Source organism: Gymnoscopelus microlampas (assembly GCF_963454915.1).
Source record: "Gymnoscopelus microlampas genome assembly, chromosome: 17".
In the NCBI taxonomy this organism is placed as follows: domain Eukaryota; kingdom Metazoa; phylum Chordata; class Actinopteri; order Myctophiformes; family Myctophidae; genus Gymnoscopelus; species Gymnoscopelus microlampas.
In genome coordinates, this window is record NC_139954.1 from 5,470,383 (window position 1) to 5,486,791 (window position 16,409).

The window sequence follows — 16,409 nt, forward strand, 5'->3', positions numbered from 1 at the left end:
ATGTTTTCCCAGAGAAAAAATTAATTCCAAAGCACCATTTTGTGGAGCATTATCCGGAACTGATAAGAGCATTTGGTCCTTTAGTTGGTGTCTGGACTTTTCGCTTTGAGGCAAAACACTCTTTTTTTAAGAGAGTTGTTAGATACACAAACAACTTCATAAATATATCGCTGTCACTTGCCTCAAAGCACCAAAGGATGATGGCTTATCATTCACAAGCAAATGCAAAGCCTGCAACATGTGTCACTAAAATATCAGCTCTTCCATTAGAAATACTTGATTTGGGGATACAGCAGGCTTTCAAGAAAGTTTATCCAACACAAACCACTGTGAACTTGACCAATGTTGTGATACACCATGGAACTAAATATGCTGCCGGTATGGTTTTGCCTTATGGAACAACTGGTGGGCTCCCTGACTTTGTTGAGATTTCACAGATTATTGTAGACAGAAATCTCAGTTTCATTGTGAAATTACTTAACGGCAAGTATGATGAACATTTTAGGTCATTCAGTTTGGAATACTCTGGGAGAATGACCCTGATACAACATGGTGAACTAGGTGACACATATCCCTTGGCAGCCTATTGTGTGGGAGGCAAACGCATGGTTACGTTGAAGCGCCACATTTGTCCATTTTAGGGGTGGGAGGAGAATGACTGTCAAACACCTGCAATACTTTTTTTTTTTTTCTTGTATTTTATTTTCTTGTATTTTTTCTGTTTTGCCTAGATGGATTTGGTTGCCTTGAAGGTTATAATAGAAGAACGGAGTGAGAAGCTTACACTGCCATCAGGAATACCCAGCACTATAGAAGAGTTGCAAAAGACTGTCAAGGACACGTTTGGACTCACTGAGTGTTTCACTCTAGAGTACTTGGATGTAGGCTTTGGTGATTTCTTTGCACTTCATTCCACCGACCAGATAGGAAACAGGGGGACAATCAGAGTTTCAATCGCTCCATCAATAGTACTTGAATTCTCTGCTCCAGATAACCAGGCGAGTACAAGCTATGTGTCTGCTAGTGATACATCGTCAGATATCCAGAGAGATGGTGCATCAGGATCGGACGACACTATTATACTATCCCCTCGTACTGATACGGGGTCAGATGACCAGACCGAGGGATCATCAGGCTCGGGAGACACTATTATACTAAGCCCTGCTAGGGACTTGTGGCCAAGTGTAATCGTCATTCCACCTTTCTCTGTGCCAACAGAGGCAGTACTGAAGAATGCCAATGAAGAATATGCCTCGAATGGTACTCTGCTCGAAAGTTCTAGGATCAACGGGGACATTAGGGCAAAATTGGCAGACTACATGTACAGCTACAAACCCTACCCCTCAGGCCTGGAACTAGAAGCAGTTGCAGAGGCTTTAGTCAAGAAGCACCCATGTCTGACAGACACATCTCGTAATGGCTGGCTTTTATGGAAAGTGACTCTTAGAGACAAGATGTACAATTTTAGGAAAAAGCTCAGCGGTCTTGGATTTTCAGAGGTTAGCTGCAACACTCTAAAGAACAAGAGGCCTAGTGACCGTAAACCTGCAAAGAATGTAAAGAAAGCACGGAAAGGAGAAGTGATGTATCTCCCAGACTATCCCACAGGAGACAATAAGGAACAGCAAGAGCTCTACCGACACCAACTAATCGAGGAATCAAAGAAGAAAAACAGCACAGTCATCAAGGACTTGATGTGCAGAACCTTTGCACATAGGAGACAAGATGTTATCAGCCAGCAGATGTCTGTCAAAGACTTCAAGGAGAGATGGCCTGCCTTCTTTAATGTTTCACAAGTGAGTAAATTGTATTGCTGGTTTGGTCAACAAAAATGACATGTCCTGCATGTAACAGCCACTTACATTGTATTTAACCCGTTGCACCCTAGCATCTATTCTACATGAACATGTGGAAAATGACTAATCTACAAGCTCACAATGTGTTCTTTATCTCTCAATCCCTCATTTCTGTCTTTCAGGTCGGTGCCGAATTCAGGATGATCACCTCATTGAATCTCGAACAAAAATTCATGGCCATGTTGGACCACCATACCGCCAAACTGCTGTCACTGTTCCAGTCAAAGAAGGGTGCTGTAGGAGAGAGACATCGTGCTCAAATGAGTGTTCTACTTCAGGTATTAAACATTTAGGCCTACCTATTCAGTTAATACTTGTTTTAATTATGATCCCATCTGTCTCATTCACACTTCTCTCTTGTGAAATGCAATTACAATCACCAATTACTTTATATATGAATGTATCCTAAACTCATCTTAATCCCGTGCAATACTCTCCTGTTCATTCCCTGCTAGAAGTCTTAATAAAGATTAAGGACAGTCTCCCAGCCTTTGAAGTTTATGCAATAAAGAAACACCCTGCTTGAATATGAAAAGTAATATTTAATTTATTGTTGCTATATCTGCAGACTGGAATCCCCATTCAGCAAACCAGAGAGGTCGTCATCCGATGCCTAATGGACCATCTGGGAGAACATGCAAATGAATTGATCGTGAACATTGAAGTGAGTAAAATTAAGCTTTTTTTTAAAAACTAATGTGATTATGGATGGTTTCATGGGAAAGTGTCCAGAGAATCAGGTTGTGATTAAGACATTGTGTTCTCACATACAGCCCAACTTGGTAATAGCAAGATGCACTCAAGGCTGCAATGCATGTGTAAAAGCAATTTGGTTTGCTTAGTGTGTATCTGTGTCCTTGTCTGGTAACATGCAGCCTGAAAGTGAGCTCTAATCAATTGTCTTTACAATATTCTCAGGATGCATCGGCCAGTGTGGAAGCGGAGTTGGCACAGAAGGTGATGGCAATCTACCAGCTGCGGAACCAAGGTGAAGGCGACGCAAGAGATGTCGGTATCGTGATTGAGGGCATCACCGTCCTCAAAGATCTCGGGGATGTGAGCAGAGCCTGCTGCTATCTTCTGGGACTGACTTATGCTTTTGACCTGAGGTACCCCAAGAAACTCAAGTATAGTTTTGAGGTGTTTCAGAAGCTGTTCCTTCAGCTGGACTCTGGACGGCTTACAGCAAAGGTTCAGAGACTGAAAGAATGTCTGCGTATGTAGTTTCTGATTGTTGATCAGAAACATGCTGTCTGAATGTGGGTATACCCACTGGAGGTTGATTTATTTTGATGTTGAAACAGTGGCAAGTCAACATACATTTTCTGTCATGGGAATAGCTCTCTCTCAACTCTTGTGATTGGTTAGGTCATTGTATTTTGATATTTGATTTATACCTGCCAAAAAGTACATTTATTGTCTTAATAAGGGAAGGGAGCTATTATTCTAATGTTTACATTAAACATTGCAGTGCAGTTAAAAGGGGTTAATGTTAACATAAAAGTTCAGATTTTAAAAGTGTTAATGTTTACACACAAGTTAAGAACACTTTTGGAAAAGTATTGAAACAGCCTCTATTGATTGGATCTATTAAATGTGTGTATGTGTGGTAATGTTTAAAGAGCTCATTATTATTCTTTATAAATGTTCAATTCAAGGTGTTGAGTGTATACGTCATACTGCAGTGGTTCTCAAACAGTGGTCCGGGGACCACCGGTCCTTCAGGGGGTGGTCCCAAGCAAAATTATGAAGAGCTGGTAACCAAATGGATCCTTATGGATCTTTAACACTTTACATAAGAGTGCAGTTAAAAAGTGTTTATGTTTACATAAAAGTTTAGAATTTAAAATGTGTTATTGTCAACAGCCTTTATTGATTAGCGCTATAAAATGTGTGTATGGTAATGATTTTCATTTTAAGAGCTCATAATTGTTCTTTGTAAATGTTTGTTAGACTGCTGCTTACCCATATGCAGAGTTCAATCGAAGGTGTCATAGTGCAGTGGTTTTCAACCAGTGGTCCTTGAGGTGGTACCGGGTGGTCCCAAGCAAAATGATGGAGAGCTGGTAACCAAATGGATCGACAGATCTTTAACACTTAACACTAAGAGTTCATTATTGTTGAAGTGGACCTTGATATGAAAGGGGTTGAAAACCACTGTTCAGTAACGGGGGTCTCCCTGTCTCTCCAGCTATTTAACAAACTAATTTCTTTTCACTCCAGACAGGGAGACCCCTGTTACTGAACATTGGCTTGAAGTTTTGTTTTTGCAGACATTTGTAAATGTCATTTTGCACACTGTTATTGTTGAATGTGTTGCACTGTTCCATTTGGACAATAAAAACATATATTGTCTGTACAATCGTTGTTCTCATTTGACATACAAAGGTAGACATGTTTAAAATGTAAGTAAATAATTTAAATGTTTTAATAATTTATAGAAATTATAGACTAGAGTAAATGAATAGGGTAAATAGTACTATATGAATTAAATCGAGTAAATTAATAGAGTAAATGTAAGATATTTGTTTTGTTAAATCATACTCTAATATTCGATTATATTTACTTGTAGTTTTTAGTGGTATTGACTTAAGAATTTAATTATATCTACTCAATTTCTATAGGTCATTTTACTCAATTGTAGTTGTTAATATCTATTAAATCATACTCTAATATTCGATTATATTTACTTGTATTTTTTAGTGGTATTGACTTAAGAATTTAATTATATCTACTCAATTTCTATAGGTCATTGTACTCAATAGTAGTTGTTAATATCTACCTAAATATTTTGCTTACTTTTACTCAATTGATTAAGTAGCATTTACATGATTTCATACCAGTAGAATTTACTCAATATTTTTGAGTGTAAAAATGTTTCACCAATAAAATTGAGTAGAGCCTAGTCATATTTTTGTGAGTGTTGAGGGTCAAACGCGCCAATAGAAAAACAGCGCTTTAGTGACATAGTAAAAACATACCCTCCCCCTCATTATCATAACACAACAGGTGTGGGCATGAGGAGGAGGAGGGACTAGGACAGGTGGGTGGTGCTAAGGTGGTGGAGGAGGTGCTAAGGTGAGAACCAGGTATACTTAATGAACTGGAGGCGTGTCCACATAAAAATATAATTTTAACACTTTCTGTACACTTTTTTGAAAAAAAATCTTCCTACTAGTATAACCATAATACCTGATGATTATGTTTTGGGGGGGGGGGATCACTGAAAACCACGGCACCCCGTCTTTAAAATGGCCAATAGATGCTAGGGTATTCAGTTTCAAGCTTTTGTTGCAAGAGGTTCCAAGAATCAGGTGCACCAACTCTTTCCCAAAAAGGAACCAGATGGACTAGCCAATCAGTGAGTTAGAATGTGACCAGGTTTCTGACGTAACGTGGAAAGAGATACAAGGTGGTCATTTTCCGACCAGGGCTTTATAAATGAAGAGATGCCAATGATTATTGCGCCTCTGCAGTCAGAGAAGACCAGCCCACCTTATCATACAGGGCACAGGTGATGAGTGTCGTAGCTGTCACCATCTGTCCTGCTTTGTATGCGCGTCCCATCCAGACATGAGCAGTCGATCATCGTACAGCACACGCGATAGGAAAGCTCATGAGCTCGCCTCTATTTGAGCGCAAACAACAAAGCCTCACAGTCTGTTTAAGCGTTTGATTATGTCTCCCTCGCCTCTCTGCCATCTGCCCTACACATCCCCACGTCATCACAACTGTTTTTTTCCCCTTCTTTTTTTCCTAAAGTTACAAAAAAACGAAAAGAAAAAAAAAACATGAATCGATCCCCAAAGGAGATCTTCCAGATCCGTGTGTTTTTCAACCTGTGGGCCCAGGTCCGGCGCCAGGATGAAATGACTGAGGGGCAGTGGTGTAAAGTAACTAAGTACATTTACTCAAGTACTGTATTTAAATACAATTTTGAGGTACTTTTACTTTACTTGAGTATTTCCAATTTCCAATACTTTTACTTCTACTCCACTACATCTCAGAGGCAAATATTGTGCTTTTACTCCACTACAATCATATGAAAACATACTAGTTACTTTGCAGAATGATATAAATTATTACATTATAAAACGTACATTAACCACTTTAGCCCTATGTTATACCTAGGCTATTTGAAAATAGCCTATCTACAAGCTCACAAGATCTGCTATTTTCAAACATTTTAGTACTTTTACTTTTGGTACTTTAAGAATTTGAGTACTTTACAGCACGGGAAAAAATGACGCTTCACCGGCGCGTTTCACTGTTTTAGCGCTCCTTCAGCAGCCGCTGGTTCAAAATGTTTCCGCTTTTCGGCGATAGTTCTGTCTTCTTTCACTTTCTCCACGCCGTTTGGTGCCCCCCCCCCCCCCAAGGTTGGTCAAGCATAAACTGAGGGGGCAGAATTTGCAACTGAGGGTGCCAGGCCCCCTCAGGCACCCCCGTGGCTGCCGGGCCCGCTGTGGGCACACTTTATCCAAATCTAGCTCAAGTGCAGTTAGGAGGGTTTGGACCAGTGAATAGTGGAAATAAAATATGATGGTATTTTTTTTCTTCATATATATATTTAAAAAATGTTTCACTGTGATACCGATAAATAGGGACTTAATGTTAGTTCCTCTGATCCAAGCCGGAACATAAATAAAATGCATGGGGCCCACCCATCTGGTCCACTCATCTTCGTGGTCCACCCATCTGGTCCACCCATCTTCGCGGCCCACCCATCTCGTCCACTGTGGACACGAAAACACTTTTCTAGATTTTTCAAGCGGGCCCTTGACCCAGAAAAAGGTTGTTCCACATTAAGACACTGTATACAATTGCTGAAATAACAGATTTCAGTGCATGGATACAGGAGATATACAGTATTTGCGTGTGATTTCCATACATGACCCGGTGCGCCGCCCTCTGAGATTTCACACTGACGTTTGGAGAATGTCAGAGGTGACGATGAAAGGTTAATGACAATCTCTGTGGTCACTGACTGGAGAAAACGTTCCACTGTGGGAAAGGTTACAGACAGACACACACACACACACACACACACACACACACACACACACACACACACACACACACACACACACACACACACACACACACACGCATGCACACACACGCATGCACACACACGCATGCATGCACACACATGGATGAAACCATCTATCTTTCTATATTTAATCGCTTATTTCTTTCTATCCATCCATCCATTCATCCATTCATCTTTCCTTTTTGTTCTCTCTCCTTTTATTGTGTTTCTTTGAATGCTTTTTTTCTTGCATTTTTCTTTAGTTCATTTTTATTGTTGGCCTATATCTTGAATTTTGTCTTTTCTTTCTTTCTTTCTTTCTTTCTTTCTTTCTTTCTTTCTTTCTATTGCATTCAACAGTTTTTTATTGATTTGTTCTGTCGGATTTATTGCTCTCTCTGTCTTTCGTGGCATACCATCTACTGCTCCCTCTCTTTCTTCACATAATATATTTGGTTCAATTCCCCTACCTCTCTCTCTCTCTCTCTGTCTGTCTGTCTGTCTGTCTGTCTGTCTGTATGTCTGTCTGTCTGTCTGTCTGTCTGTCTGTCTGTCTGTCTGTCTGTCTGTCTCAATTAAATTCCAATTCTTAGGGGCAAATCAACAGTGGAACAAAACAATCAAAACAAAACAACGTATATGTACAATTAAATGGGAATAGATAAATGTGTAAACATACAGTAGCCATGTTACATTGCAACTGAGATGAAAACTACAGTATTTTACAAGTAAATAACATAAGAATTGTCCACCTAGGAAAAGTTTAGCGTAGGAAACACTTTGGAAATAAATCAGTCCTTTGTATTCACTTCTCTCTCTCTCTCTGATTCTTCTCTCCACCATAGAAACACGACGCCCAGTTCACGGGCATCCAGCTGGTGGGCATGCTGCGTGGCATCGCGTCGGGCATGAAGTACCTGTCGGACATGGGCTACGTGCACAGGGACCTGGCGGCCAGGAACATCCTGGTCAACAGCAACCTGGTGTGCAAGGTGTCCGACTTTGGCCTGTCCAGAGTGCTGGAGGACGACCCCGAGGCCGCCTACACGACCAGGGTGAGTGGGCAGCCAGGGGTGGAAAAAGTACTCAAATTCTTTACTTAAGTAAAAGTACCAATACTGCAATATAAAAATACTCTGTTACAAGTAAAAATCCCAAATAAAACATTTACTTGAGTAAAAGTACAAAAGTATTGGCATCAAAATGTACATAAAGTACCAAAAGTAAAAGTACTAAATATTTGAAAATACTGTAGTAGATCTACAAGCTCACAACGCGTCACTTCGCGACGCGTTGTGAGCTTGTAGATCGGCTATTTTCAAATAGCCTCTGTATAAAATAGGGATAAAGTGGTTAATGTATGTTTTATAATATCATAATTTAAATCTGAAAAGCAACTAGTAACTAAAGTTTTCAAATAATTGTAGTGGAGTAAAAGTACTTTAAAAAAAAAAAGATTTTTACTATTTTTTCAAAAACACGTCAAACACGTCATTGGCACCCAGCGCCATAGCGGTAAAAAACATGTGAAACACGTTAATGGCACTCAATGAGTTAAGTACAGTACTTAAGTAAATGTACTTAGTTACTTTCCACCACTGGTGGCAGCTAATCCATTTCAGGGACTATAAAGCAGTGGTGGGCAACTTTGATGACGGAGAGGGCCACTATATTTCCACACTCACCCCCAGAGGGCCACATTGCATACTGTCTCTCCGTATTTGTTAACTTTTTTCACCATTCTATGTCACACAAAAGTAGCAAAAATAGCCGATATACAAGCTCAAAACGCGTCGCACTGCGATGTGTTTTGAGCTTGTTCATCTGCTATTTTTGCTATTTTTAGCGGTGCCAGCCGCTCTACACTTGACTATGTCCGTCCGTATGTCCGTTTGTCCGTTATGTCCGTTATGTCCGTTTGAGCCCGGATGTCCGTTTGAGCACGGGCTTTAAACAGCTATAACTCCAGTTCGCAGCATGCCAGCAAGTCCAAATTTGGTATGTGGACTTACACCACCAATTGGGACGAGCATTGATTGCTGAAGCCCCGCCCCGCCCTATTATAGCGCCACCAGGAGGCCACTGGCTTTAAACAGCTATAACTCCAGTTTGCAGCATGCCACCAAGTCCAAATTTGGTATGTGGACTTACACCACCAATAGGGACGAGCATTAATTGCTGAAGCCCCGCCCTATTATAGCGCCACCAGGAGGCCACTCATCAAAGGCACCGCTTCCTTCACACAGGGTGCGATTTTTGAATTGGAATCCAAAAAAGTAACATTTTTATTTAATTTCAAATGTATTTAGTTATGATTATGTTAACTTTATGAACTTAAATACCAATACATTGGACATAAAAAAGACAATAGAATTGTAATACTAGTCATTAAGCTACTAATATAGACTGAAGTAACAGCTGAAATCAATAATATATCAGTATTCCGATATTAACCTGCGGGCCACATTAAGTTAAGGTGAGGGCCACATGTGGCCCCCGGGCTGCCAGTTGCCCGTCTAATAATCGATAATTTAATAAAACATGAATAGAATAATCTATCCCTACTTTGGGAATGTCATTGTCGGTGAAAATGTTCAGACATGTGCAAAGCTTTTTCAAAATAGTGAAAATAGCCGATCTACAAGCTCACAATACATCGCAATGGGGCCCACTTTCAGTATTTATGCAGGTCAATGTGGTGTGATGAATTATAACAGGACTTAATCGAGTCTCGGATACTATGGAATGGCACGCACGCACGCACGCACGCACGCACGCACGCACGCACGCACGCACGCACGCACGTACACACACACGCATGCACACACATTATTCAAACAAACAGTCCCCACACACGCTAACTCGCTCCCATTCCTCTGTGAATGTGGGCATCAAGGAGATAGACACTACATAAATAAAAATGCACTGAGATAAGACCAACATAAATCCAACCCCCTCTGTTTGTGTGTGTGTGTGTGTGTGTGTGTGTGTGTGTGTGTGTGTGTGTGTGTGTGTGTGTGTGTGTGTGTGTGTGTCACAGCAGAGAAATGACAAGCATCAGATTAGGAGGTCAAGGCGAGGCCTTTTCTCCGAGCTCTGTGTGTGCTCTGTTGGCTTTGTTATTTATACAGATGAGAGGACATATTTGTCTCTCTCTCTCTGTGTGTGTGTGTGTGTGTGTGTGTGTGTGTGTGTGTGTTTGTGTGTGTGTGTGTGTGTGTGTGTGTGTGTGTGTGTGTGTGTGTGTGTGTGTGTGTGTGTGTGTGTGTGTGTGTGTGTGTGTGTGTGTGTGTGTGTGTGTGTGTGTGTGTGTGTGTGTGTGTGTGCGTGTGTGTGTGTGTGTGTGTTCCAGACCAGTGCGTACAGCCTCAAACACGGTGCCTATAGGAACCACAAATAAACAGAGAGTTGCTGACTCCATGCATGAAATACACAACCTAAATGAAGACAGTATAATTTCCTGATATACGTTGGGTTCTTTGCCAAGAATAGACGATCTACATGCTTACAGCGCGCCGCATTGTAAGCTATCTTTGTCTAATATTCCCCACAGAATATGAATGCCGGGGTTCAAGTGGTTAATAAAATATACAAAATACTGTATACAGTGAGATTATATCTTTCTCTGGCCGTCCCTTGTTTTTCTTAGAAATAAGGGACACTGGGTCACCCTATTGGTCTCAAACCTGCTGTCTCAAAGCAGTGGTGGAAAAAGTACTCAAATGTTTTACTTAAGTAAAAGTATCAATACTGCGTAGAAGTACTCCGTTAAGTAAAGTAAAAGTTCAGAATTCAGAATTTACTTGAGTAAAAGTACAAAAGAATTGGTATCAAAATGTACTTAAAGTACCAAAAGTAAAAGTTAAAAAAATGTTTGAAAATAGCAGATCTACAAGCTCACAACGCGTCACGATGCGACGCGTTGTGAGCTTGTAGATCGGCTGTTTTCAAATAGCCCACGTATAAAATAGGGCTAAATTTGTTAATGTATGTTTTATAATATAATGATTTATACCTGCAAAGTAACTAGTAAGTAAAGTTTTCAAATAATTGTAGTGGAGTAAAAGTACAATATTTGCTTCTGAGATGTAGTGGAGTAGAAGTAAAAGAACTGAAAAGTGCATTTCTCAAGTAAATGTACTTGGTTACTTACACCACTGGTCTGTGGCCAAATACACAACAATTTGGGGGTCGTTGACATGACAATGTCTGAGAAGCACTGATGTGACGGACCCAGCTGCTTCTTTGTAGCAATATGCTCAGGTTAGCCAGCTAGTGGAGTTAGCATTCATAAAGCCGCGTATTGCTTAATTTATGCTCCGTTGCACCGAAAAACAGGCTATTTTCAGTGAGTGACACCGTTGGATAAGGAAGTATAAATTGCGCTTTTCTCTAACACGCTTTCTTTACTTTGTCATTTAAATTGGCTGCGTGCGTGCGTGCGTGCGTGCGTGCGTATGTGTGTGGTAGTGGGCTAGGTAAGAAGTGGGTTTTGTTTGTGTGAGGGCTGTGTCTTCACAGAGCGCCAGGCGAGCAGCTGTGGGAGTTGGCCGCTCACGCCGTTAGCTTTGGCTCCTTCTCAACCTCCTCTCCTCTCCTCTCCTCTCCTCTCCTCTGCTCTCAGAGTGCCGCTCTATGAGCTTGTATATCTCCTTTTTTCGAAAAATCTTTGCTTCTGGAAGTCCCTCACAAACAATTTTTTAGATGGGGGTCCGTGGCTAAATACAAACCAATTTGGGCGTCCTTGACATGAAAACTTTGAGAACCATTGCGGACGGACGGACGGACATACAGACATTTGTCACTGCATTTATTTGTCAAACATTGACCTATTGTTTGCTTCTCTCTCTCTCTCTCTCTCTCTCTCTCTCTCTCTCTCTCTCTCTCTCTCTCTCTCTCTCTCTCTCTCTCTCTCTCTCTCTCTCAGGGAGGTAAGATCCCCATCAGGTGGACGGCGCCCGAGGCCATCGCCTACAGGAAGTTCACGTCGTCCAGCGACGCGTGGAGTTACGGCATCGTGCTGTGGGAGGTGATGTCGTACGGGGAGAGGCCCTACTGGGAGATGTCCAATCAGGACGTGAGTATATGACATGACACGCCCTCCCGTTGCCACGGGAAACCATAATAAACATGTCCGCAGAGAGGGGGAAATGAGGCAGACGGTCGCCAGGTGGCTAGAAGAACCAGTAGCTGGTAGAGGCAGTGGTTCCGCAAACGTTTCAGCTCGAGAAATGTCTGCGTCTCCCCAGGACCACGCGACAATGCGACACGTTGGGAGCTTGTAGATCTGCTATTTTCACTACTTCTCAGACGTTTTCACAAGTTACATAGTACTAGTCCACCCCCGGGGATGTGTGCAATCAAAGCAGTAACAGACTTTGGGTTATGTGTTGTGCTGTACAGCAATAGTCCCAAACCTTTTTTGACCCAAGGAGGACCCCTTCCTCCCATAACTTTATGAGGTTTATTTGACGGCTGTAAGCATGGCGACGATAGCTCCCATAGCCCATAGGGTGGCCAGTAGAGCGGCCGGATGGAAACCGCGAGGTTCCCAGTTCGATCCCGGGCTCCCCCAGAGTTAGTGTCGAAGTGTCCTTGAGCAAGACATTGAACCCCTAACGGCTCCCAATGAGCAGTTTGGTGCCTTGCATGGTTTCCTCCTCCATCGGTGTGTGAATGTATGTGTGAATGAACAATGTGTGTAAAGCACTTTGGATAAAAGCGCTATATAAATGCACCATTTACCATTTACTGTCAAGTTAAAGGAGCATTTTGGACTAAGTTTGTCTTACCTTTTCTATGACGTTATGATATCTTAGGATGAATGGTACAGTAGAAACATTTCAGAACTCGATCCCGGGTCCGCCACAGCTTAAAACGTGCGCGGATAGGCCTTGCGTTAGATCGCATATTTTAATAGCTTTTTCTTTTCTTTTTTTTTGTGAGATCGGACGTTCATAGTGACAGAACACTATGCAACCAAAAAAAAAATCCTATGTCACGCTAGACGAGATTGAAATCTCGAGATTTCAATCTCGTCTAGCGCGACTTGTGTTTTTTTGAGAGTGTTCTGTCACTATGAACGTCAGATCTCTCTCTAAAAAAAAAAAAAGCTATTAAGATATGCGATCTAACGCAAGGCCTATCCGCGCACGTTTTAAGCTGTGGCGGACCCGGGATCGAGTTATGACATTTTTCTACTGCACCATTCATCCTAAGATATCATAACGTCATAGAAAAGGTAAGAAAAACTTAGTCCAAAATTCTCCTTTAAGGGGAGACCTTGAAATGTAAAAGTTTCAAGAACCATTGAACCGTGATAAACCGTGGTGTCTCGTGTGTTTTCCAGGTGATCAAGGCGGTGGACGAGGGCTACCGCCTGCCCCCTCCCATGGACTGTCCCGCTGCGCTGTACCAGCTGATGCTGGACTGCTGGCAAAAGGAGCGCAACAACAGACCCAAGTTTGAGCAGATCGTCAGCATCCTGGACAAGCTGATCCGCAACCCCGGCAGCCTCAAGATCACCGCCAACACCACCTCCAGGTAAGCCATGCATGGCGACCGTTCGCGGCAGTGGCTCAGGGGTAGAGTGGCCGGTAGAGCGGCCGGAAGGGAACCGCGAGGTTCCCAGTTCGATCCCGGGCTCCCCCAGAGTTAGTGTCGAAGTGTCCTTGAGCAAGACGCTGAACCCCCAATTTCTCCCGCTGAGCAGGTTGGTGCCTTGCATTGTTTCCTCCGCATTGTTTCCTTCCTTGCTAGCCTCGCATTCAGGGTTTGGTGAATGCTGTTGAAAGGCGGGGTTTTCTCGGTTGAAAATCTAACCGGCCCAATCAGGATAATCCAGTATGAACCAATCGCCAAAGAGTCACACTTTGGCCACGCCCCCAACTCGGAAAGCGGCTGCACTGAGAGGGCTTTCAGACTGAATGATGGAGTGAAACAAGATGAAAACTCAGGCTGAGTGTCAGGCTTTACCCCTACAATGAGGAAATTCCAGGCCTGGCTATGATCATTATTATTATAATCATAACGCTTTGACACATCTACTACTTTGAACTTGTTCAGCTCTGTCTACATCAGTCAGCTCACTGAGTTTAAGTGAGTTTGTATCTTCTTTCAAATGAATAACAGCTACTCTTTTTTTTCGCTGACTGTAGTTTATAAAATGCTGAACTAATTTTGTTATGTCACAGATCCAACAGCAACATCCGGTTTGGCTGCCAGTTGTACCACACACGCACGCACGCACGCACGCGCGCGCGCGAACACACACACACACACACACACACACACACACACACACACACACACACACACACACACACACACACACACACACACACACACACACGCTCAAAGATAGACAGTTGACAGTTGAAACAGTAGTGTCAACATTTCATTTTCTAAACATGTTTGTTTTTGGAACCATTTTGGAACAATTCCATGTAGGCGTCATAAACATGTCATCCTGCTTCCTGCTTCCTGTCTAAACAGGATGTTGTGAAGCTTCCATCAATGTCACAGTCTCCACTCCTCTCTTCATATGTTCCAGGGGTTGTCAACCTTTTCTGGGTCAGGGCCCAAAAATCTCAAAAGCGTTTGCGGCCCTATTTTTTTTTAAACCCATATGAATTCAATACATAAAGTCCATTTTAGCATTAGTGAGGACAGAAGATAGGTTGAAAATGGGTGAAGTCGTTCTTTAACTCATTTTGCTGGGATCATGTGCCCTAATTGCTTCTTTTGGGCTTGTTTTCGTAGACCTGTCTGCTTGTTTCTCTCACAAAATCTGGCACCACTGCAGTGGACGGCTGTTATGGAGACATCAGAGCTCATAAGGTTGACTAATGACTTGTTAAGAAAGTGAGAACGAGCCCCTTGGACTCAGCACCTAATTTACCTGATTGGCTTTTAACGCAGAGAGAACACACGCAAACGCACACACACACACGCACACGCACACGCACACGCACGCACGCACGCACGCACGCACGCACGCACGCACGCACGCACGCACGCACGCACGCACGCACGCACGCACTTATGCGCACGCACGCACACACACACACACACACACACACACACACACACACACACACACACACACACACAGAGAGAGGCTAGCTGAGGGAGGGGGGCTGATTTATGGGGAGATAGATAGAGAGAGAGAGAGAGAGAGAGAGAGAGAGAGAGAGAGAGAGAGAGAGAGAGAGAGAGAGAGAGAGAGAGAGAGAGAGAGAGAGAGAGAGAGAGAGAGAGAGAGAGAGAGAGAGAGAGAGAGAGAGAGAGAGAGAGAGAGAGAGAGTGTGTGTCACACAGTGGGAACAGCTGCCCTGGGCTCGGAGCACCTCGTTTGTCTCCCGGCTGTCCTGAGTTGCTAATGGAACCCCCCCCCCCTCCCCCCCACACAGGCCCAGACTGAAGCCAGGGAGCGAACCAAGAGCGTCTTGTAGGGGGAGTGGGGAGCAGGGTGGGACCCCGGGGGTCACATGGAGCTGTCCCATGGTGCCTATGGGAGAAGCACACCCGCCCCGGGTCACTGATTACTAATTAACGGTCCAATAGGAGCCTAGACGGGGGTCAGGGGGTCACTTCATGTAGCTGGCAGTTAGAGATGCGCGGATAGGGTTTATCGTCACCCGAGTCCGCATATACATGTTCATTATCCACCCGCCATCCAGCCGCGGTTAATTATACCATCCTATTTCTAGATCCGCACCAACCGCATCAAATTATTATTTTCCTGACGTTAGTTTTCAACAATGTTACTCACCACTGTCTGTCGCGATGTAGTGACTGTATACAATCCATATCTATGGTAACAACAAGACGGAGCTTGAAGCTTCATTTATTTTACTTTCGCTTTCAACTTGCTTTGTTGCCATGTCTGCGTTTTATAAGCGACTTTTGGGGTAATTTGGCGCTTGTTTTGGGCTTGTTTTTATAGACATTGCTGCTTATTTTTCTGGCAAAATATGGCAACACTGGCTGGCAGCCGGTACAAAGACCCCTTGCCGGTAACGTGCAGTAGGCAGCTAATTTGTGCCTGATGTAAAATTACGTAATATTAAAATACTACAAACGCACGCACGGCGAGATTTCGTGCTTTTTAAAAGCTATAATAGGCCTATAGATTGATATCATTAATGTAATTCCCACATGTTTTCATCCGCGGTTTATCCAATATTAATTCATTATTACTCTCCGCAGGAGAGTATTGTTTTCACTTTCTAAATATGACACACCGATTGGTCAAGCCTCACGTGACACGTGACAATACGGTGAAATACTGTATAAATACATGGCATCACTTTGACAGTGTCTTGCCACTGTCAAAGTGAGGTAAGACAGGAACCATCACGAAATGGCTGCATGGCTGATACATAATTGGCAGATAGGACAGATAGGACACTTATATAGACAGGAGGGATATGACACTTACACAGACGGATAGGACACTTACAGTACACAGACAGGACGGATAGGACACTTATACAGACAGGACGGATAGGACACTTATA

At 42.9% G+C, this 16,409-nt stretch overlaps 2 protein-coding genes across 2 annotated transcripts in view; both read left to right on the forward strand.

Annotated features, from left to right (window-relative positions):
* Nucleotides 1-16,409, forward strand: part of epha3 (eph receptor A3) — a 225,193-nt gene that overhangs the window by 187,468 nt on the left and 21,316 nt on the right. Inside the window, exons 14-16 of the mRNA XM_084083917.1 lie at nt 7,734-7,943; nt 11,816-11,965; nt 13,238-13,431. Of these exons, the coding sequence (XP_083940043.1) occupies nt 7,734-7,943; nt 11,816-11,965; nt 13,238-13,431 (554 nt within the window). The remainder of the gene's footprint in view (nt 1-7,733; nt 7,944-11,815; nt 11,966-13,237; nt 13,432-16,409) is intronic.
* Nucleotides 732-3,080, forward strand: LOC311065126 (uncharacterized protein; the record flags this gene model as incomplete). The annotated part of the gene is made up of 4 exons (XM_084085343.1): nt 732-1,796; nt 1,979-2,134; nt 2,425-2,520; nt 2,775-3,080. 4 exons carry the CDS (start codon nt 732-734, stop codon nt 3,078-3,080), a joined length of 1,623 nt encoding a protein of 540 aa, XP_083941469.1.